The sequence below is a fragment of the Dendronephthya gigantea genome, unplaced genomic scaffold (genome assembly GCF_004324835.1).
Source record: "Dendronephthya gigantea isolate DGI-Jeju-01 unplaced genomic scaffold, DenGig_1.0 000019F, whole genome shotgun sequence".
Taxonomy (NCBI): domain Eukaryota; kingdom Metazoa; phylum Cnidaria; class Anthozoa; order Malacalcyonacea; family Nephtheidae; genus Dendronephthya; species Dendronephthya gigantea.
The window spans coordinates 240,890-263,768 of NW_021163029.1; the positions used below are offsets into that span (position 1 = coordinate 240,890).

At 38.2% G+C, this 22,879-nt stretch overlaps 1 protein-coding gene and 2 pseudogenes across 1 annotated transcript; all 3 read right to left on the reverse strand.

Annotated features, from left to right (window-relative positions):
• Positions 1-4,656, reverse strand: LOC114521143 (annotated as a pseudogene).
• Positions 4,657-5,868: 1,212 nt separating this feature from the next.
• Positions 5,869-11,112, reverse strand: LOC114521179. The gene is made up of 5 exons (XM_028541595.1): positions 11,013-11,112; positions 10,499-10,597; positions 8,987-9,129; positions 8,336-8,754; positions 5,869-7,758 (listed from the first exon to the last, which is right to left on the reverse strand). The coding sequence occupies exons 3-5, from the start codon at positions 9,061-9,063 to the stop codon at positions 6,425-6,427; spliced, it is 1,830 nt and encodes a 609-aa protein (XP_028397396.1). The 5' UTR covers positions 9,064-9,129; positions 10,499-10,597; positions 11,013-11,112; the 3' UTR covers positions 5,869-6,424.
• Positions 11,113-13,327: 2,215 nt separating this feature from the next.
• LOC114521126 lies at positions 13,328-22,879 on the reverse strand (annotated as a pseudogene).

The window sequence follows — 22,879 nt, forward strand, 5'->3', positions numbered from 1 at the left end:
GATAGATATGTGGAAAATTCCGTACAGATTCACGAAGAAAGTGGCAAAAAATCCACGATTAACGAGAACTCGCCAAGCGTGCGCCCTCACGTAATATAATCTCACGAGTTGTTGTGATGGGTTTTAAATTACGCTCGCGCTTGGATAAACTGTTAAAGTGCCTATATCAACTTCCTATATTTTAAAGCGTGTTTCTTGTTTACAAAATTAGCGTGTTCTCCAATGTACGTCACTTCCGGTAAAAAAGGGCAACTAGTTCCCAGTCACAGCACCTCACGGTCAAACATGAAAAAAGCCAACTTTGAGGCCCGATAGGTACATGAAGATCAAATTTTCGTCTTATCAAAAATATTACAAATGTTCTTAAAATCGTCTAATCTATCTAAGTAGGTTATTTCCCTGAGGTTGATATAGACACTTTAAGTGACGTCATGCTAAGTAAAATTATATGGTACTTATCCTAAACAAAGTCGAGTTAAAACCACATTGTGCATAAACCGACGAGAACATAATAATAAAGTATTATGCCACTATTCCACATTGCTAGAAAAACGTGCATAAAACCTGTTCAATCCTTAACTTCAGAAGGTTTGCTGGATAGTCTCATCGCTCCTTTGACATTTTGTAACAAGTTAGCCTGGTCGTCTTTGAAACCAGATGCAGAAGGGGGAAGCATTTTTATATCACTCCAGTTGATTGTTTCACCACGGCCAGCGAAAGCGGTAGAGGAACTTTTTTCACATTTCACGTTGTTTGCTCGACTTTGGTAATGTTAAGCTTGTTTCCCGTCCATTCAAAGCTGAAAGACCCCAGAAAAGAAAACGCCGAATCTCTGATGTCGTTGACGGAGCTGAGGCGGTTTCCACATGTTGTAGTACCACAGTATGGACACTTAGGCAGCTCTGGCCCGCCATGCTCACTTTGAAACCCAACGTATTCTACTCTGACATCGTACAGCATCGTTCGAAGTTGATTCACCAAGTTCGCAACATGACCTATTTCGTCTGCCGCACTATCGCCGTGAAAGGTAAAGTTATTCTTCTCAGATAACCTCTGGTGGGCCTGAACTATTTGATCAGTCATGTATGCTTGAAACTCAAAGACAAGATCAACAAGATCCTTGCCCGTGAAACTCTTCCTTGCTTCAACAAAACTTTTCTTCATTGCAGAAAACCTTTTAACTTCGTCGTTGGTACAGCGAAGAATTTTCGTCTGGTTGCTGTGAAGTTTGAAGAACTCACAAAAGGTTTCATCATCAACCGTCAGGTTGTGTTTCTTCGTGCAGATCTTCAATATGTCGTCCAGCAATATTTCAGCGTGGGTGTCCATACCTGAGAAGACAATGGTGTCGATACCAAGTTTTCTTTCTACGTCGTGCTTAAATTCTTCCTCCGACCATTTTACCTTATCCATGTGTGTAACGAGGACTCCCAATACGTCCTTTTTGGCGGGTTCCGGGAAACGATTTGCGCATTCGCTTATGTTATGGATAACATTGTCCTTGCGATCCTCGGCTTTAACCACAATGAACAGTTTTGAGACTGGCTTGTAGTTGAATGCTGCTGCTATCCAAACATTGTGCTCCAATTCATCATCCATTGGGTTGCTTCCAGGTGTATCAGATATGATGAGGCTGCCATCTGGAACACAAAAAGCTTCAGATGTTTTTGTGAAACTGACGCTGTTGTCGGAAGTCCTTCCCTTCTCCCCAGTAAGCTTTTCAACTACTGTGGATTTTCCTGAACCAACATTTCCTAAGAGAATTACATATTCTGCAGTGTCAAAGTTTCCTAGCATCGTTGATTTCCCTAAATTCAAATATACATGTAAGTAGGAAAATATAGGGATTTATCCAAAAGTGCTTTGCGAAGTTAAGATTTGACGTCCGCAATCAGATTAACTAATCACGAGCTCAATAGATCAGCGAGATGTAGTGTCAGTGCATGGTAGCAAAAAATCAATCTGAACCTCACTGTTAACAACGTTGAGGCAGGTTCATGCTAAAATGCAGGGTTGAGTCTCGAGAAAACTACAGCGAGCTCGAAATAACGAGTGGCAGAGATTCAAAATTTTGATTGCACTATATCCTCGAGATATCCATTTTAGAGGACAGGTACATCTGCTTCTACAACCTGTATCTACAACCTGCTTTCAAATCCTATGTACTTTGAATTTCAATACAATTTCTTTTAAACTCAGTATTATTGCAGTGACGAAAGATATTTTGCCCTCTCACACCCTGCCAATTTCGCTCCGCCATGGCCAATTGAAAAAGCAAAAGTGACTAGTGACTGTTTTCCGTTATTATTATTAACAGTTTAATCTTACATGTAACTCGCTTGGTTTCATTTTTCATTGCCCGCCTCTTTAACTTTTTCAGTAGCTTCTCTTTCTTCGTTGGAGAACGGGGATCGTTTGTAATATTCGTGAACATTGAAGGGGTTCTTCTAATCGAATAGAATGCACTTCCTTCTTCCCTGGAGTCCTTTTCGGTTATCTTTTTCTTTACTACCCAAATAACTTTAGAATCTACAGTCTCATTTAGGTAAGTGACTTCATTCACGTCATTATCTTCTCCCTCTCGCCGCATACACAGTATTGCGTCTTTCTCAAAATTCAGCGGCAGTCTGCTCGACTCCAACAAGTCAAAAACCTGGTTCCTGGGTTCGATTTCTATTTCAGCCAGTTTACCTGTGTCTTCTCTTTTAACTACGAATTTTAATTTCTTAACAACATTCGTGCTAAAAAGAAAACAATATTCATTTACCAAGCAGATATATAAGAGCAATTCAAAGTACTTTATCGTAAAATTCGCGGGCTGAAATGACAGCTTTTGCAGGCCTGAAAATGCGTCTATTTTTCCAAGTTTGTATGACAATGTAATTATTCCTTCCATTATTTATTTTGAAAACTATTTCACTTTCAATAAATATCAGCCTGGCATAACAGAATATATGATTATGGTCCCCCTCAATTAACGTTCGATTGACGCCCATGTTCATCCAGTCGAATATAGAGTATTGCGAGAGTATAGAGAGATATAGAGCCTAAGATGTTTTAAACCGTAAAAAGGCCAGGTTTAGTAAGGCCAGTTGATATTGTTACTGACTATGAATTAAATTTTAAAAATCGGGAATTAATTTTAAAATTTTATGATAAGATATTATTGTTTCAAAAGATTATTTTAAGACGCATTGATAAATTTGATTTTATTACTATTATGGTTATAAACAATTTTCTTCTATTTTCTATTTAATTATTACATCCATAAATAAATAAACTTACCATATAAGCTTCAGCATCAAAGCCAAGAATATCACAAAAATCAATACATTGACCAGTCCTTGCATGATTGACTGCATGCTGAATTGTTCGACCAATTGCAAGCAAATTTAACGAAAATACAATGGTTACCTAATAAAGATTAAGCAATAAAAAGGGCTAAATAACACTTAACCGAAGAAACACAAATGCAGGTTGAGTAAAAAACTGATTTATGCCTGATTTATTGCTAATTTGCCCCATATATTTAACTCCTGTTATTTGGCAGAATGTGTTTAAAGTGCATTAATCATTGATTAATCTAAAACGGAGATGCTGTTTCTTTTGGGAGTTAAAATGCATTCTAATCCTCAACAGGAGCGATAAAACTGTACTTTATCGAAATTATTAGGTTTTCACATCAATTAACAACAATGTTTTTAACTCACTCTGTATAGGGATGTATTAAGTAAAAATGTGTGGATTAATGCTTTTGGGGGGAGGCGCGAATGTTCGTATTGATAGTATTTATATAAGAGCTCTTAATAAAAACCTCTTCTCCCCGGGAATGCAAGTTTGAAACTAGGAATATGATGTAGGCTATCATGGCATTGATATAATGCGAAACCGAACAATCCCAATGATCCTCTATAGACCTCAATCACGTGACAATTTCGAAGACATGTACAGTAAAATGATAATTTCCTAAACAGCCTTTTAGAGAATTCCCGTTGGAACGAGATTGGCAACCCAAACGCTGACATCATGCTTTCAGGCATGGTTCCGCGGCACTTGTATGCACCTTGTGCTTTTAGCCGACCAGCGATGTCATTTGCGCGTACAGTCGTTCACTGCAAAGGCCAAAGACCTTTCAGTTCCGGTATTTGTATTTTAATTACAAGAAATGTGGTTCGCAGTTGTTGGAAATAATACGAATTTCTATAGGTCACCGTGAGATATTGTTGATTGTTGATAGTTGAACGGAATTTTTCTGAACACTTTATCGTTATCAAAGAGCATGCAGGGCGCTTTTTTGCTCCTAGGTGATTGACTGACCGCTCTTAATTTCACGAGTTGGCTTTAGCAGGGAACTGCTAATTTACAGAGAAAACAAAACACAAACTCAAAAGACAAAACAAACTCATTCATAAATTATATAAGTTTATAACAGAGGTCCACGTCATCCGATCACTCTGATGAAAACATTAGACTGGGTTTGCAAAGCGTACGATGTTTTGAATCAGCGAATAATACATATTTACATTGCAGGTTAATATTATCTCACAACACAAAAATTTAATACTTCACCTTATCAAGCAGACGATAGCATACAGCTTTAGAAACCAATTAAAAATGGCACTGAACGTACGCAGCCTTTCCAGTCTTCACTGATACAGGAACTTGAATGGAAAGGTCTTAAATATGAAAACATTAGGGCTTTTCCTCCGATTTGATTTCCTAAAATTGCTATTTCAGGAATCAAAGTTCAGTTGAAAATTCTGGTTCCGGTTCAAATTTTCAGTGGCATAATATACCGTATTACCGGGAAACATAGATCACTCAAACCGAATATAAAATAATAACCTGTGTCTGCAGTGATGACAGAATATGTTCCATTTTTTTCTCCTGAAATTGTCCACAAGTTTGGTCCTGGTAATGATGAATGAATAAGTTATCAGAACACTGAGCTTTAAAATAAATCAAGAACGCAATGCAATATGAATGTCTACCACCTCATATGGCTAATATACATTTTAAGGTCAACATATAACAAAAAACCACATATCGCCATCGGTCAAGAGAACACGCGTACACGTTGATTCAGAAATGGTAATTTTCATACATGTCTGAGTCGGTCATCTATTATACCTGAATTTTGAGGGAATCTTGGGCTGAGTTCAGAATATAAACCATGGCTGGCTTTAACGCTATCTTGGTACGCCAAATTCGCCATTTCTAGTTGTTTCAATTAGCTTTAATAAATACGTTATCTACGCCAATATAATTCATATCTGCGTGTACCTTTGCTGTGGCCATTGACATTCAGCCTTTTTTTTAGAAGTTTGTCACATTTTTTTAAGAATTCCTAATATCCACCAAAAAATGCCTATGAATGTTTTTTACCGAGAGGATCCTGCTCGTAGAAGGGGAAAATGATTCCAACAGTGAATGATTGCTTTGCCAACACTCTTTCTTTAAAATTTCTTCGTTTAAATTTTCGAAGAATTTCTTAATTCTCATCATTAGGCATCAGGGGGCGGTTGTATCAAGCCCGTTTAGCTTAATTAAACGGTGGATAAGGGCTAGTTCATACGTCGCATTTTGGTCGCGTCGAATGCAATTCAAACAATAGATAATGAGATGATAATGAGGCTGAATAAGGAGTACCATCTCATTATCTATTGTTTGAATTGCATTCGACGCGACCAAAATGCGACGTGTGAACTAGGCTTAAGTTCAAAATAGAAAGCAAGTTTATCGTTTTATTTAATTATCGTTTTATACAAGCGAACTTTTTGACTTTCATACAAAGATACTGTTTACAAATTACAACTACATATTCAGTGCATATATAGAATTCAAGTTGACTCATTCAAGAGAGTTGTAAGAGTGTTACTTAATTTTGACTTGTCCACCGTTTAAGCTAAACGGGCTTGATGCCCCTGGAGCCAGTTGTATGAAAGCGGGATGGCGCTATCCACTGTATAGTGCTTTTTTTTAATCGCTTTGAAATCGCCCGTTGTTGGGTATAATTTCTCTTTAACAATAATTGTGGTTCCAAAGCTGAAATTTTACTGCTTTTAAAGCATTTTTAGAACGGTTGAAAAAATCACTATCCCAGCATCCGGCTTTTATACAACCGGTCCCAGCCAGTTGCTGATGGGGTCACCTTTTGATCCCCACCTTTTGATGACGCGTACAAAATTAGTGAATGAACTAAGCTGGATTCATAATTTTTACTCTCGGTTTCTTTAAAATCACTAAAGTCAATACTAGATTTTAAAAGTTAGTTATTTAAGTTGTTATCAAGGCTAAACGATGAAATGTTCACTCGAAGAAACTAAGCTAACCAATTTGTTTGAAGTCAAGTAAAGTTGAAACTATTAAAAAATTTCATATGTACAATTAGCCACGTTGTTAGAAAAACGTGCATGAGACCCGTTCAATCTTTGATTTCAGAAGGTTTGCTGGATAGTCTCATCGCTCCTTTGGCTTTTTGTAACAAGTTAGCCAGCTCGTCTTGGAAACCAGATGCAGAAGGGGGTAGCATTTTTATATCATTGGTGCAAACTTTCACAGTCTCACTGAACTCATCTGGGACTGCAACGGTAGCCATATCACTCCAGTTGATTGATTTACCACAGCCAGCGGAATTGGACGAGGAACTTTTTTCAGATTTCACGTTCTTTGATCCACCCTTGGTAATGTTAAGCTTGTTTCCGATCCATTCAAAGCTGAAAGTCGCCAGAACAGAAAACGCCGAATCTCTGATGTCGTTGACGGAGCTGGGGCGGTTTCCACAGGTTGTAGTACCATCACAGCCTTCTACCTTTGTCCAAATCAAACCACAGTGTGGACACTTGCGCAGCTCTGACACACCATGCTCACTTTGAAACCCAACGCATTCTACTCTTATATCGAATAGTATCGTTCGAAGTTGATTCACCATGTTCGCAACATGACCTGCTTCGTATGTTGCACCATCGCCGTAAAAGGTAAAGTTATTCTTCTCAGATAACCTCTGCTGGGCCTGAACTATTTGGTCAGTCATGTATGCTTGAAACTCAAAGACAAGATCAACAAGATCCTTGCCCGTGAAACCCTTCCTAGCTTCGTCGAAATTTTTCTTCATTGTAGAAAACCTTTTAACTTCGTCGTGGGTGGAGCGAAGAATTTTCGTCTGATTGCTGTGAAGTTTGAAGAATTTAAAAAAGTTTTCATCATCAACCGTCAGGTTGTGTTTCTTTGTGCAGGTCTTCAATATGTCGTCCAGCAATGTGTCAGCGAGGGTGTCCATACCTGAGAAAACAACGGTGTCGATACCAAGTTTTCTTTCTACGTCGTGCTTAAACTCTTCTTCCGTCCATTTCACCTTATCCATGTGTGTAACGAGGACCCCCAATACGTCCATTTCGGCGGGTTCCAGGAAACGATTTGCGTATTCGCTTATGTTATGGATAACATTGTCCTTGCGATTCTCAGCTTTAACCACAATGAACAGTTTTGAGACTGGCTTGTAGTTGAATGCGGTTGCTATCCAAACATTGTGCTCCAATTCATCATCCATTGCGTTGCTTCCAGGTGTATCAGATATGATGAGGCTGCCATCTGGAACACAAAAAGGTTCAGATGTCTTCGTGCAACTAGTACTGCAGTCAGAACTCCTTTCCTTCTCCCCAGTGAGCTTTTCAACTACTGTGGATTTTCCTGAACCAACATCTCCTAAGAGAACCACATATTCTGCACTGTCAAAGTTTCCTAGCATCGTTGATTTCCCTAAATTTAAATATACATCTAAGTAAGGAAAAACAGTGTCCTTCCTAAAGGTACACTTGACTTAGGAAAGTATGTATAAAAAGGTGTACTCACAGTTCGTTACTTTATTACAACTTAAACTCGAAGAATTCTTATGGAACATTTTAATTTTTGATAGAACATTTTAATCGCTCATAGATCAGCGAGATGTACTAGTGCATGGTATTAAAAAATCGATTAATCTGAACCTCGCTGTTAACTACGTTGGAGCACGTTCATTCTAAAAATGCATGGTTGAATGTGGAGAAAGCTACATCGAGTTCGAAGTGTCCGACGGAGTCAGGGGCGATTAAGATGTTGAAGATTTGAGAGGCATGCATAATCACAGATTTTAAAATATCATTGCATAAGTTCCTCGAAAATGACCATTTCAGAGCACAGTAGTACATTGTTACTACAACCTATATACAATTCCAAATACTCATGCAGTTTAATTTCAAAACATTTTCAAGTACTGTACTATTGCCCACTTCCTTCTTGGAAATGTTAAAGTCGCCAGTAACTGACTTCCGATTTATAATTAACAATTAAATTTTACCGTCAACTCGCTCAGTTTCATTTTTCATTGCCTGCATTTTTAACTTCTTCAGTAGTTTCTCTTGCTGGGTTGGCTTACGAGGGTGTTGGCCAGAAGCATTCGTCGTAAACTTCGAAGGGGTTCTTCCAATGGAATGGAATGCACTTCCATCTTCCCTGGAGATTTCTTCGGTAAACTTTTTCTTTACTATCCAAATAACTTTAGAATCTGCAATCTCATTTAGGTTAGTAACTTCATTCACGTCATTATCGTCTCCCTCTCGCCGCATACACAGTATTGCGTCTTTCTCAAAATTCAGCGGCAGTCTGCTCGACTCCAACAAATCGAAAACTTGGTTCTTGGCTTCGATTTCTATACGAGCCAGTCTACCTGTGTCTTCTCTTTTAACTACGAATTTTAATTTCTTAACAACTTTCATCCTAAAATAGACCAACACAATATTTATTTAAGCAGGCAAGAGCAATCAATCAAAGAACTTTATAGGGCATTTTGCGGGCTAAAATGAAATCTTTTGCCAGGTTTTGCTTAGTTCGCAGTCGGAAATGTTTGTATTTCAAGATATAGATTTTTATTTATTATTTTTATTACGGATATTTTACAAATTTTTTTCAATAGCTTCGATTATAAAAATTTATAGCTAAATATACGTACCATATTAGCTTCAGCAACAAACCCAAAAATATCACAAAAATCAATATATTGACAAGTCCTTGGATGATTGACTGCATACCGAAGTGTTCGACCAATCGGCAGTATGTGTAAACCCAATTTGAAAAGTATCAAATAATTGTTACCTAAAAAGAGTTCGAAATTACAAAATAATAAAGTTTAGACAATAAAAAGAGCAAAACAACAAGAAACGATAAAAGGGAAATACAGGGTGTGTCTGATTCATGCGCATATACCCATCCATTTTCAGGTGTCTTAAGCTGGTTTTCCATTAGCGATATTTTTCTCGCGAAGCGACATTTTACTTTTTCTCAGAGCTCTCAACTGCAATAATCTGGAACAAATTGCTCAAACACAAAGGAATAAAGTCGCTAGTGGAAAACCAGCTTAAGTGAAGACATTGTTCCGTATATGTGAGTTAATGCATTCTAAGCTTCTAATCCTGGGAGGTCGATGAAATTGTACTCAGGTTTTTCCTGTTGGACCAGCACAAAGGAATTATTAGTTGAGTTATAAGTTCGCGGCAGGTTTGCGCATGAGTAAGCAACCTAAGCTGTCGAAATTACTTGAAGAACATCAAATTTTGAAGTTGTACTATGACTGGGAAAACAGGTGGAAAGTTAGAGAAATGAAATTGCTCTAGTAAAGGTAGTTATGAGCTAGTAACCCTAACCCTCACCCTAATTCTTTCATAATTTATTTAAGACATTTCCATTCAAGTTCCTGTATTAGTGTCACTCTGTCACATGAATTCAGGTCCATTAATGGGGGCTAAAGTTTTGAAGGCAATGATGAATTTATTGGATATAAATTCGCCTAGGAAAATTGCCCCTCTGATATAATTTCAATGTCCAATTCGCCTTTCAACGCCCTTAATCCTGAATTGGGTATTACATGCAGTGATTACATAGCTACTTCCTGTTGAAAGAAAATTAGAAAATTATTATGGAAGTCTAATCTGCCCTAAAACAAGCTGTTCTTCTCACAATCATTTTCGTTTTTCAGTTTCATTGACTAGCATTCGGCCGTAAAATTTGTATTTGCATTCACCCAGAGTTTGGTTATTCTCGCCGTCACGATGCATTTGATTTCTTAAAGTTGCTATTCCAGAAATCAAAATTCAGTTGAAAATTTAGGCTCCGGTTCTAATTTCCTGGTAGCATAATACCGGGAAACATAGATCACCCAAACCGAAACAAATAATAACACGCGATGACAGACTATATTCTACCAAAACTGTGGACAAGATTGGTTTTGGTACTGGGGAATTGTAGCATTATCAACGAGCATGGGGCTTTTTTGTTTCTGATGTATATGTAGAATAAATGCCGAACTGCTGAAATTAGTGAAATACATGCAATAAAGCAAGCAAACTCAATCAAACACATTGACATTAAAATGACTCATTGATCAATTCGAAACGTATCATGTTTTAAATCGAGGAATAGACTGCTATTAAAATGTTACAACATGCAGTAATATTTAGTACTTCACCTTTTCAAGCAGACGATAGCGATGGCGTACAGCTTTACAAACCAATAAAGAGTGGCACTGGACGCAAGTATACCTTTCCAGTCTTCACTGATACGGGAACTTGAATGAAAAGGTCTTAAATATGCAACATTATGACACGGCTATTCCTGCTATTTCATTCCGATTTTGTTCCGGTACTAACTTCCTTGTAGCATAATACCGGGAAACATAGATCACTCAAACCGAAACAAATATTAACATGCGATGACAGACTATATTCTACCAAAACTGTTCACAAGATTGGTCTTGGTACTGGGGAATTGTAGCATTATCAACGAGCATGGGGCTTTTTTGTTCCTGATGTATATAGAATAAATAAAGGCTGAACTGTTGAAATACATGCAATAAACCAAGCAAACTGAATCAAACACATTGACATTCAAATTACTCATTGATCAATTCGAAACGTATCATGCTTCGAATCGAGGAATAGACTGCTATTAAAATGTTACAACAGTAATATTTAGTACTTCACCTTTTCTGGCTTTTCAAGCAGACGATAGCGATGGCGTACAGCTTTACAAACCAATAAAGAGTGGCGCTGAACTCAAGTACCTTTCCAGTCCGGCTTCACTGATACGGGAACTTGAATGGGAAGGTCTTAAATATGAAAAATTATGACACGGCAATTCCTGCTATTTGATTCCTATTTTGTTCCGGTTCTAATTTTTTGGTAACATAATAACGGAAACATAGATCACCCAAACCAAAACAAAATATAACACGTGATAAGAGACTATATTCTACTAAAATTGTCCACAAGATTGGTCTTGGTAATGACGAGTCAATGGGTTATCAAAAAAAGCTTTAAAATAAATCAAGAACGGAATGCAATATGAATAGACGTCTATACCACCTCATATGGCTAAACTAATTGGTAACGTGGTAATATTTTTTAAATCATTCTGATAAATATACGGTCAACACGTGCTGACTGCTGAACGCATATCTACTCAAAGGCATCATTTAGTGGCAGTGCCGGTAAAAGAAACTGAAAATTATTGTAAGGGACAGACTTGTATTGTCTTGTTTCGGATTTTCGTCATAATATTCTTATAGGATTTTTAACAGCAAGCGGTTATGTACTGCTCAGGCAAGGAATATTTGGCCTTGAAGATTTTAGATTTATGGGCCATGGCCATTTTGACAAATGCTGTTCGGTTGGACTTTGAGATCCCAAAGGAACATGTTTTCAAACCCTTTAAGCAAATTGATATAAAATAATCTAAACTGATTCTTGTAAAACACTTTCTAATAAATCAGTAACAGTAAATGACGCACTGCCATAAACGCTCCGTGTTAAAATTTACATGTGTACACCAGGCCTTATATAACCATAATACTCCTTGAATGTAAAGCAATGCTTTTCTAAACACATCTATATAGTGACTTTCACGAATTCGATTTCTAAGCAAAAGGATGCTTACATGTAAACAGTCTTTTTTTACTTCTAGGAATTGATGTTACGATGTTCAGCATCAGCCATATACGCATATCGTTCTGCGTGCGGAATTATCATGTGGTACCAATGCACCTGGGGCCGGTGTTCGAAAGACGTGTAGCTTGAACAGTGGATAAGTTTAAAATGGAAAACAAAATTATCTATATATTTCAATATAACCAAGGAGCAGCGTAGCAGCGTCTTCAAACTTAGCATCAAATGTGGTATAACAACAGCCTAAACAGACTAAACACTTCTCGACGTTTCGACCTGAGGGCCTTCGTCAGGAGAGTTAGTATGAAAATAAATAGGGGAGAATACATGTTTTGTATGGGGGCAAACAAATGAGCTGACATATTTCGATGTAAATAGTTTAGTTTTCATGATATGGAAGAACATATTTAATGCACAAGATGTAGTCATTCACAAAATCAGATATGAGAATAGTTTTAAACTTTGGCTTATCCCGGCAACGTTTAAGATAAACTCCTTTCGAACAACCGGCCCCTGGTGTTTTAGCCGATCAACGATGCCGTCACGATTGTACGTGCAGCCGTTCACCAAAGACTAAAAACCTTAAGTTGCGATGTTAGTACTTTAATTGCAAGGAATGTGGTTCGCATTGTTTTGAAATAACGCGTATAGAAAACGCTGGGCCACAAAGAATGTTGAATATAGGTATTTTTCGATAACACGTTGTGTTATCAATAAGCAGGACGCGTTTTTTGTTCTTGATGTAAAAAAAACTAAACTAAATTTGAAACCGTGCATGCTCAACTTCACGAGTTGGCTTTAGCATGCATATAGCAGGGAACTGCTTCAAAGAAAACAACTTTATGTAACTGAGACCGCGAGTTCTTTTGACGCTTTTAGACCATTATTTCGCCCTGGCTTTCTATATTAATGTATAAAGCTTCAAAGGATAGCAGGTTAGAGTTTGTGTGTTTGAGAGTGTGTTATCTGTGTGATGAGGTTGTGGGGAGAGAGCAATATTTCTAGTGAGTACCTACTACAAATCTATCTGCCAATCTATATATCGGCCCTTACTTTCAGTTTACATTATAGGTATATTAATTTTAGCTGTAGGTTCGCTCATAAATCATGGAGTTCGTCCAAATCAGCAGCGCTAACACACTGAAGACAAACTATATGATATACTCACGCCTGTGTTGAAAAAGCTTACTCACACACATTCAGTGTGACATACAAATTTTATTTTTACTGATTAATGAAAATTTTTTTTCTTAACCATTGGAAAAATTCAAGGTCATGCAACACTGAAGATCAAGCTTTTATTCGACTGTAAATACACGTATGGAAACCCTGTGAGAAGATTAAGATCGCTTGCATGCTCAATGAGTTTGAGTGTGAGTGAGCTTTTAGAATGCGGACAGGCGTCAATCCTTGATGTTACTGATTTGTTCGAAAAATATAGATTTATTTCAAGTCAAAATCGCTAAACTACAAGTTAAAATGTTACAGATGTTGCTTATTATTAAAATTTCGAAAAGCATTCAAATACAACAAAACAATTTAGACCCAAGTAGTTTGTGGGACACTACTCCACTTTCGATATCATGTAAAGCCAATAATCGAAGGTAAAACACAACAAAAGACGTTATGATGTTGTGAGAATATGAACAAATCCCAAAAATATCAAGACAACTAAGAACAGATTTCGTATATACAATACAAAATAAAACTGCTTCAGTATTCTTTAACATGAAATGTTCCGCTCGCTCGATTGTTTCATCGCCACTTCACATGTTTGTAACCGGTTAGCCAGTTGTTTTCGGAAACCAGATGCAGAAGGGGGAAGCATTTTTATATCATTTGTGCAAACTTTCACAGTCTCACTGAACTCATCTGGGACTGCAACGGTAGCCATACCACTCCAGTCGATTGTTTTGCCACAGCCAGCGAAATTGGACGAGGAACTTTTTTCAGATTTCACGTTCTTTGATCCACGCTTGATAATGCTAAACTTGTTTTTGATCCATTCAAAGCTGAAAGTCGCCAGAACAGAAAACGCCGAATCTCTGATGTCGTTGACGGAGCTGGGGCGGTTTCCACAGGTTGTAGCACCATCACAGCCTTCTACCTTGGTCCAAATCAAACCACAGTGGACACTTGCGCAGCTGGGACACACCATGCTGGCTTTGATACCCAACACATTCTACTCTGATATCGTACAGTATCATTCGAAGTTGATTCGCCAAGTTCGCAACATGACTTGCTTCGTCTGCCGCACCATCGCCGTAAAAGGTAAACTTATTCTTCTCAGATAACCTCTGCTGGGCCTGAACTATTTGGTCAGTCATGTATGCTTGAAATTCAAAGACAAGATCAACAAGATCCTTGCCAGTGTAACTCTTCCTAGCTTCATCAAAATTTTGCTTCATAGCAGAAAATTTCTCAACTTCTTCTCTAGTAGAGCGAAGAATTTCCCTGTGGTTGCTGTGAAGTTTGAAGAATTTGAAAAAATTCTCGTCATCAACCGTCAGGTTGTGTTTCTTCGTGCAGGTCTTCAGGACGTTGCTCAGCAACGTGTCTCCCTGGGTGTCCATACCTGAGAAGACAACTGTGTCGATACCAAGTTTTCTTTCTACGTCGTGCTTAAACTCTTCCTCCGTCCATTTCACCGTATCCATGTGTGTAACGAGGACTCCCAATACGTCCATCTCGGCGGGTTCCAGGAAACGATTTGCGTATTCGCTTATGTTACGGATAACAGTGTCCTTGCGATTCTCAGCTTTAACCACAATAAACAGTCTTGAGACTGGTTTGTAGTTGAATGCTGTTGCTATCCAAACATTGTGCTCCAATTCCTCATCCATTGGGTTGCTTCCAGGTGTATCAGATATGATGAGGCTGCCATCTGGAACACAAACAGCTTCAGATGTCTTCGTGCAACTAGTACTGCAGTCAGAACTCCTTCCCTTCTCCCCGGTAAGTTTCTCGACCAATGTAGATTTTCCTGAACCAACATCTCCTAAGAGAACTACATATTCTGCACTATCAAATTTCCCCATCGAAGTTGATTTCCCTGAAATCGCACAAATGCATTCAAATACATATATAAATAAGTAAAAAAAGGTGTACTCAGAGTTCCTACTTAAGATAAGAACAGAATGTTCTTCACAGCAGAATTATTCATTGTTGGATCAAAATCTACAATTTTATTAGTACTTTTGAAGCATTTTTGCAATGCTTGAAAAAATCACTATCCGGCGGATAGCGCTATCCAGCCTTCGTAAAACCGGCTACTGAAGTTTAAAATTATTTTTTCTCAAATCTGGATCAAATATTCCTGCTGGCAAATAGTCCAAATAGACCTTATGCATAATGACGTATCAAGCCGTCACGCCTGCAGGGAATTCTGGTTTTAGTAGTCACGGCAAAAAATTCAAACTTCAAAATTACCCGCCGTGACTACTAAGACCAGAATTCCCTGCAGGTGTCACGGCTTGTTACGCCATTATCCATAAGGTCTATTTGGAATGGCCGATCGTGCAAACACGGCGATTTCTACCATTTTTGCAATGGTTGCAAATTCGGCGTTTGCCAGAATTGTCCTGCTTTGCCGACATCAATGCCAAACTCGATTTTTCGTCAATTATACAAATTTTTTGTGGTGCGAGATTGTGAGTTTTGTGTAAAAGCGATTTCTCCCGGAACATTCCATTCGTAGCATGGTTAAATTCTTGTAACTTATTTTTTAGTTTTTTTAAGAAAATTCTTTACTTGTTCTCATTCATCTGCAAATTCATGTCCTCTGGGCTATTTAAAGCAGCAGATTTGGGAAGTTCTTCATGACCACCAACCTTAAAACTTGGGAGAACTTCGCGAAGCCATTCTTAGGTCATGTCGCAATTTGGACGGGATGGTTTTTTGATGCATGCTGATACGGGCAAGAAAGTGTGTTGTTGCCGTTTGACATGAATTTGCAGAGGAATAAGAACAAGTAAAAAACGAATTTTCTCAGCAAACTAAAAAATAAGTTACAAGAAACCATAATTCAACAGGCCATTTCTTGCTGATTTTTCAGAAATTTCAAAACGTTATACTGTGTCTTTAAACGCGAATATCTCGGAAACTACTCGTTCAAACTTCATATGTAAGAATATCAAATTTTAAGTTAGACATTACTCAACTAAATATAGATTATTTGATTTTAATTCTTTAGTTCATTTGTAAGTTATGTTGAATTAAAAATAGGGTTTGAATTTCAAAGCATTCTTTTTTAAAGACCGTATTATTAAGGGGGCGAAACTCGAAAGATTTTCAGCTCCCCTAGATATATTAATGTGGTGTGCGTCTTCCACGTCTTCCTACGTCACTGGTGCAGAACACAAACACAGAACTATGTAATCTATTTTATTGACACGTTTACGACTCACTTTTGAATATACTTTTACAAATAGTTGACATTGTGACGCAAATTTCTTAACCAAATACCTGAGTTGTTTTCCAAATTTGTAAATTATCCGATTTACCAGTTTCCACGACTCACATGTTTTGAACAACTCACACCGCTCAAAAATTCTCGGATGCTAAAACCTGTGATGACTTGCCTATCGTTCCCAATTGACCATTGATTTATTGACCACACTAATTAAGCCTGCGCCAGACGGATGTTAATGCAAGTTTCAGGGGTATTTTTTTGAAAGAGGAGAAACGAAGAGAGTGAAAGGCAAAAGGTCTCAGCTGGAGAGCGATCGATATCCATATCAATCGGATGGTGATTTGCAATTTCAGATTGTGATCTGATCTGCTAACCAGCGTGCTAATTTGATCATACAATTAAAATATTTCCGTATTGAAATAGTCCTTGGAACAATTAATTTGAACGAAACCTCATGTTATATCGATGTACTTTACCTCTATTCTGGCCAGTTTTATTGCTCATTGCTTGTATCTTTGTTGTTTGTTTGCAGTTTTATTAACAATGATGTCTGTATATGCTTCGTAAACGATTGACTTCTAAATAGAAAATAATGCAAAAAAGTCTACTTTAAGAAGATGGCGGAACTACAGCACATCTCATTGATAGATTTGTAGTAATACATCCCGCTTTGCCTGTATTGGTACTACGTTTGGCCTTAACATCCAATTGGCTTTAACAGACAACAGGATTAAATGGATTTCTAGTGGAAATCATATACAACTCAAATTTACCCTCTGACGAGTTACATTTAGTCGCGACAGGAACTTTAAACAATTTCATTTCAAAAGTTTCCCTCTCAATACATTGGGATCGTTAGTGGCAGAGTTGGACATTTGGAATAAGTTAGCTATTATTAACTGCTTAAAATGTAGTTTATACAACCAGCCCCAGCTCTTTGACACAAAGATTTTGCAACACGGACTGTTTAAGGGGATTTTGGGTGGTGTGAGTAAAAGGATAGATATTTGTCAGTATGGGTAGGTTTACGATATTTCTATGAACATACGACGTATCCAAAAAAGCCAATTTCCCCTCACTCTCTACAGTAAATTGGATGGCTCGATAGAATTCTATTGATCGTGCGATAATTGCGATGGATGATATAATAAAATATAATTAATACATAATAATTACATATGTAAGTATATATTATTACACCATGTTGACAAATTCCCGAGAAATTTCTCGCGTTCAAATTATAACGCATATTTGGGCTGCCTATATATATGATTTCAACACGAAGTTGAATGGCAATTTCAACTTCGTGTTGAACGACTAAAAAGGGCAATTTTAAAATATGACTGCTTCAGAATGAATTAACAACGTTATAATTTTTTAATTTTATTATTCATCAAGTATTTCTTCAATTGGGTTTTTAGTTTTCACGAAGCTTTTCGAGTTGTTTATCGGTATTATAGAGTATAATTAACAATAAAAAGGGTTGTTTAGCGACATTTTGTCCAGCAGCGGCGAAGCTATAGATTCGAGGGGAGAATCGAAAAAGAAAACAGTAAATGTACACATAAGGGAGAGAAAACTAACGTCTGTATTGTAAAAAACCATCACCATGCTGCCGACAATTTAAAAAAGTAAATTAAAAACCAAATTCCGAATAGACATGACATAGAGGGTCAATATATGATTCAAACAAGACACTGGTTAGAGAAACTGTAAATTGTCGAATTTAGTTTCAAAGTCATCTTCAGACAGAATGAATGAAGATGGCTGTGAAATAAAGTCGAAAATTTACGGTCTGAACTTGTGTCTTGTTTCAATCATATATTATTGACTCTCAAGATGTCTTGTCCGAATCGGAATTTGTTTTTTACTATCCGAGAAATAGTCCGCATGTGAATTTCTCTTTATTTTGCCGATTTTCTGCATTCAATCCATCATTGTTTACTACACACACGTAGATCAATATTCCGTTTGTATTAGCCACCTTGACTAACGTTAAATGGGGCTTGGAGGAATGACATCTTTCATATTGTAACTCTTCACTGTATATTTTGATACAAATCTTAATTATACTTCACACTCTCCGGTCGAAATTTATGGAATACAATTGGTATGACGGAGTCATTCCGTGTCGGAGCCACACATAAAAAGCACTGGGGCTGAAGAAAAAAGTGCAGGAAGAGGCCCCTTGCATAAAGGGCCCCCCCCCCAGCATAACTCTTCGACTTTTTTCTTTCGTTGTCGGAGTCACACAGTCCATTTTTTTCAGCCAAGGTAAGTATATGATTATTTACTGATAATTTACTTGGACGATATTCTGTTAATGGCCCCTTCTGTAGCTGCCCTCAATCAACAAACAAATAACGATTCAACTTCTAAAGTCTCTAGGATTCCTAATAAATTACGACAAATCGATGTTAATCCCAACCCAAAAGATTCAGTTTCTCGGTCTTCTGATCGACTCTGTACAAATGTTTTTCATTCCGCCCGAAGCCAAGATACAGGCAATTCGCAAAGAATGCCAACAGCTTGTCAACGAACAACAGCCAACTATTCGACATATTTCCAGCGTACTAGGCCTTCTAGAATTCTGTCGACCAGCAGTCTGGTCAGCTCCCCTGCATTATCGGCAGCTTCAAAATCTTCAGATCAGCGCGCTAAGACAGACACAAAATTACGACCTGCAGGTACGCTTGACTCATGCGGCAAAGACCGACCTGTTATGGTGGATAAAAAATCTTCACTTGTTGAAAGGAAGTCGCATTCTCCCGCCCACGGCAGATGTTACGATAACGTCAGACGCATCGACGATGGGCTGGGGCGCTTCCTTCGGAGCGCTAAGAACAGGGGGAAGGTGGTCACAGGTGGAAACCCAGGACCATATAAACATCTTAGAGCTGAAAGCAGCCTTTTTTGCTCTAAAATCCTTTGTGAAAAACGACACGAACAAGGTAATTTGCCTAAAGTTAGACAACACTACAGCAGTAGCGTACCTAAACAATATGGGGGGCACTCATTGCCCTCGTCTGCTACAACTGACCTTGGAGATTTGGAAATGGTGCGAGAAAAAACGCATATTCCTTACTGCACAACATATCCCAGGCAAATTGAACACAGTCGCGGACATCGAATCTCGGACTACACGAGATCTGAACGACTGGAAACTCAAGACACGGTAATCAAACCATTAATCAGGGGTGCCAGTTAGACCTATTTGCGTCACGTCTGTCTCATCAACTGGACCAATTTGTTAGTTGGAGACCCGACCCCCAAGCGGTCCATACCGACGCTTTCACAATGAATTGGGCCAACCTCAACGCGTACGCCTTCCCCCAATTCAACCTGATGAATGCAGTTTTACACAAGGCAAAAACGGTCAAGGCAACTCTAACCCTTGTAGCGCCCCTGTGGTCAGCTCAACCTTGGTGGCCCCTGTTAATTGGGATGCTAATCGAGTACCCGATCTATCTGGGAAACGATCCGGACTACTGACCGACGTGACCAATCCAGGAAGAACTCATCCTCTGTTCCCTGCACTCAAACTAGCCGTATAGCGAATATCAGGGAACAATTCACTGCAACAGGCCTTTCAAGCCACGGCTGTTGAGCTCCTCGCAAATAGCGTCAAGGCCTCAACCACCAAATCTTACAACTGTTCGTGGACTCAGTGGAGTCGCTGGGGTAGTGAACGGCAAAGTAATCCCCTACTTTGTCCAGTAGAGGACATTCTAACCTTCTTAGCGGAACAATATTCTAAAGGCAAACAATACAGAACAATCAGTGTTCTCCGCTCAGCAATATCTTCGGCACATGTCTACATAGATAATAAACCAGTGGGTCAACATCCATTGGTGATTAGATTAATGAAAGTCATCTCAATTTCCCGACCACCACAACCCCATTATCAACACACCTGGGATGTACAATAAGTGACCACCTATTTAAAAGGACTTGGCGAGAACGCGTCCTTAACATTAAAACTACTTTCACAGAAGTTATGTATGCTAATGGCATTAACATGTCCAGAAAGAAGTTCCATAATGGCTTCCTTAGATGTAAGATATATGCGCAAATATCCTGAAGCCCCTCATCGGACAATACACAGGATTTGCTATTTCTAGGGCTCAAGAAACCACATAAGCCGGTTACATCGGCTACTCTCTCACGTCGGCTCAAAGATGTCCTTTATCAGGCAAGGATTGCAGAAAACATATTTAAAGGACACTCGGTACGAGGCGCATCGACATCAGCAGCAAAGCAAGCCGGCCTGGATATCGCTACAATATTGTCGATGGCCGACTGGACGAACACGACAACATTTGATAAATTTTATTATAGACCATCTCTTCCTATTACGTTTGGGACATAAATAAATAAATGAATGAATAAAAATAAATAAATGGGAGTATAAATAAATAAGTTTTTTTTGCCTTTTTGTTGGTCTTATAGAATTGTTGTTCGTCTGCTTTACAATCTACCAATTGTATTCGATACATTTCGACCGGATTAAATTATACTGATTTAAATTATACCAGCGCAGCGAAGCGGCGCGCCCGCATATTATGATGATACGGGCGCGCCGCGAAGCGGCGCTGGTAAAATTTAAATTAAAATTGTTTCTGAAGAAGGGCGCTTTCCTTTATATGGAAGACCAGATCGGTCTTGTGGTACTTCAGTACAGAAAGACTACTGGTATTTTACAGTGTTTCAAGAGCTCTGCATTCAAGTATATCGTTGTTTACATCTGCCTAGCATGAAAAATGGAGTTTACCGCTATATTCTTAACGAAATACTCTATTACAATTCTAAATATGCCGCCTACGACTAAAAGACTATCTATCTACATTATTAGGACCAATGTGGGCCTGAACGGCTGAAGGATCTAAATTGCGAGTGGAATTGATCCAAATTTGCAGTCCTTTGATACTGCTCGAGTAGAAGCTGACCTACTAATAATAAACTTGACATTCGCAAAAATTTAGTTTGCTGTCGGTACGCCCGAAAAAAATATGTAACGTTAAAATGTCAGACTATTAAGGCCGACACAGACAGGACGCGATGCGGCAACGCGACGCGAATTTTGAGTTTTCATCTAAAATTCTGGAAGTAAAATTTGGAAACTATGGACGCTAGAGCAGTCAAAATGTTTTATTGTTATGTAATCTACAAGAATATTATGATAGTTTAAAATTTATTTGATTTTGAAAAATTAAAAACGTTGAAAATTCGCGCCGCGTTGCCGCACGCGTCCGGTCTGTGTCGACCTTTACTCCGGCGCCAGCGACGGAGTTGAAAATTCGCCTCGGTTTTGTTTTTGTTCTTTTTTTTTCATTTTTCGTCGTCGCAAGTGTGCAATGGCGCAGGTAATGGCGCGAAATATAGTAGTATTTGAAATGTGTGTGTGGCCGTATTTATCTTCGTCCCAGTTTTGTCTCCCAAGAGTTGTGGTGCACAGCTTTGGCTAATTTTCCGATGCGCGATTCGATTTCGCTCGCATGATACGGCAATTCCTCCAAGGGGGTCAAATAAACCGTTCTTTTCATGCTGTTCGATTAAGTTTAGATTGAATTGGGGTAAGAATATATTTAATACATGTAGATTCTGGTCTAATTTTAAAAATATCGCTGCTATTTCGCCGTTTAACAAGATGTGGTCGTGTATGGGCGCGTTGACACGTAGTTTGCACAGGATTGAAGATTTAATATAACTATATAAGCGCGAATTCCAAAGGCAAAGTGTAAGACAAAATGTATCATGCGGTTTATTTACATTTTTCAACAGTTGAACTTCTATACTTTTTAAAGTACGATGTGCCTCTCAATTTCGCGATCGAACATTTAGGTTCGTTAAGGCATCTAAATGAATTTGAACTGTATTGTTTATGTTCAGAAGCTTTATATTGAAGACTGCCACGTGCGCCGGAGTTAACGCCAGAACAGGGATCTTGTTAATATAAAGATCTTATTTCAATATAAAGATCAAAGTCAAAGAAGCAAAACACGTATACGCGGGCAATAATTAAAGCCGGATAAAACCTACAAATACGATTTTCACAATGGCATGAAGGCATGGCTTCACTGGCGCTGTTGTATATTGGTTTAACAGCTATTAAAGTTGTACTCCTACTGTCCTACAAGCATACTGTCATCAGTACTCATACGAAAATACTTCAGGAAGTTTATATAAAAATATATCATAATCGAGAAAAGATGTATGCTAAAAACCTGTGAATTTAATAGCATGGATTTTACAAACTGAACAATATGCTGTATATTTAGGCCAATATTCGTTTGGCTTTCGTTTTTAATTTGCACTAGATTACTGATGATAAGATATAGAGATGTTTAGCCGCAGATGGCTAAAACAAACAATACCTTAACACATTTACAATATTAAAATTTACCTTATTCAAGTAGGAACTGATGTGGTATTGCTTTAGAAACCAGTTAAAAGTAGCGGTGAACTGCGTGAATCAGACTCAATCAGTCCAAGTATG

Coding starts and splice junctions, on each gene's coding strand:
- LOC114521179 (XM_028541595.1), bottom strand. CDS start 9,063: ATGCAGTCAATCATCCAAGGACTTGTCAATATATTGATTTTTGTGATA. Junction 8,755..8,986: donor TTGTTGCTGAAGCTAATATG/GTACGTATATTT, acceptor GGTCTATTTTAG/GATGAAAGTTGTTAAGAAAT. Junction 7,759..8,335: donor TGAAACTGAGCGAGTTGACG/GTAAAATTTAAT, acceptor ATTTAAATTTAG/GGAAATCAACGATGCTAGGA.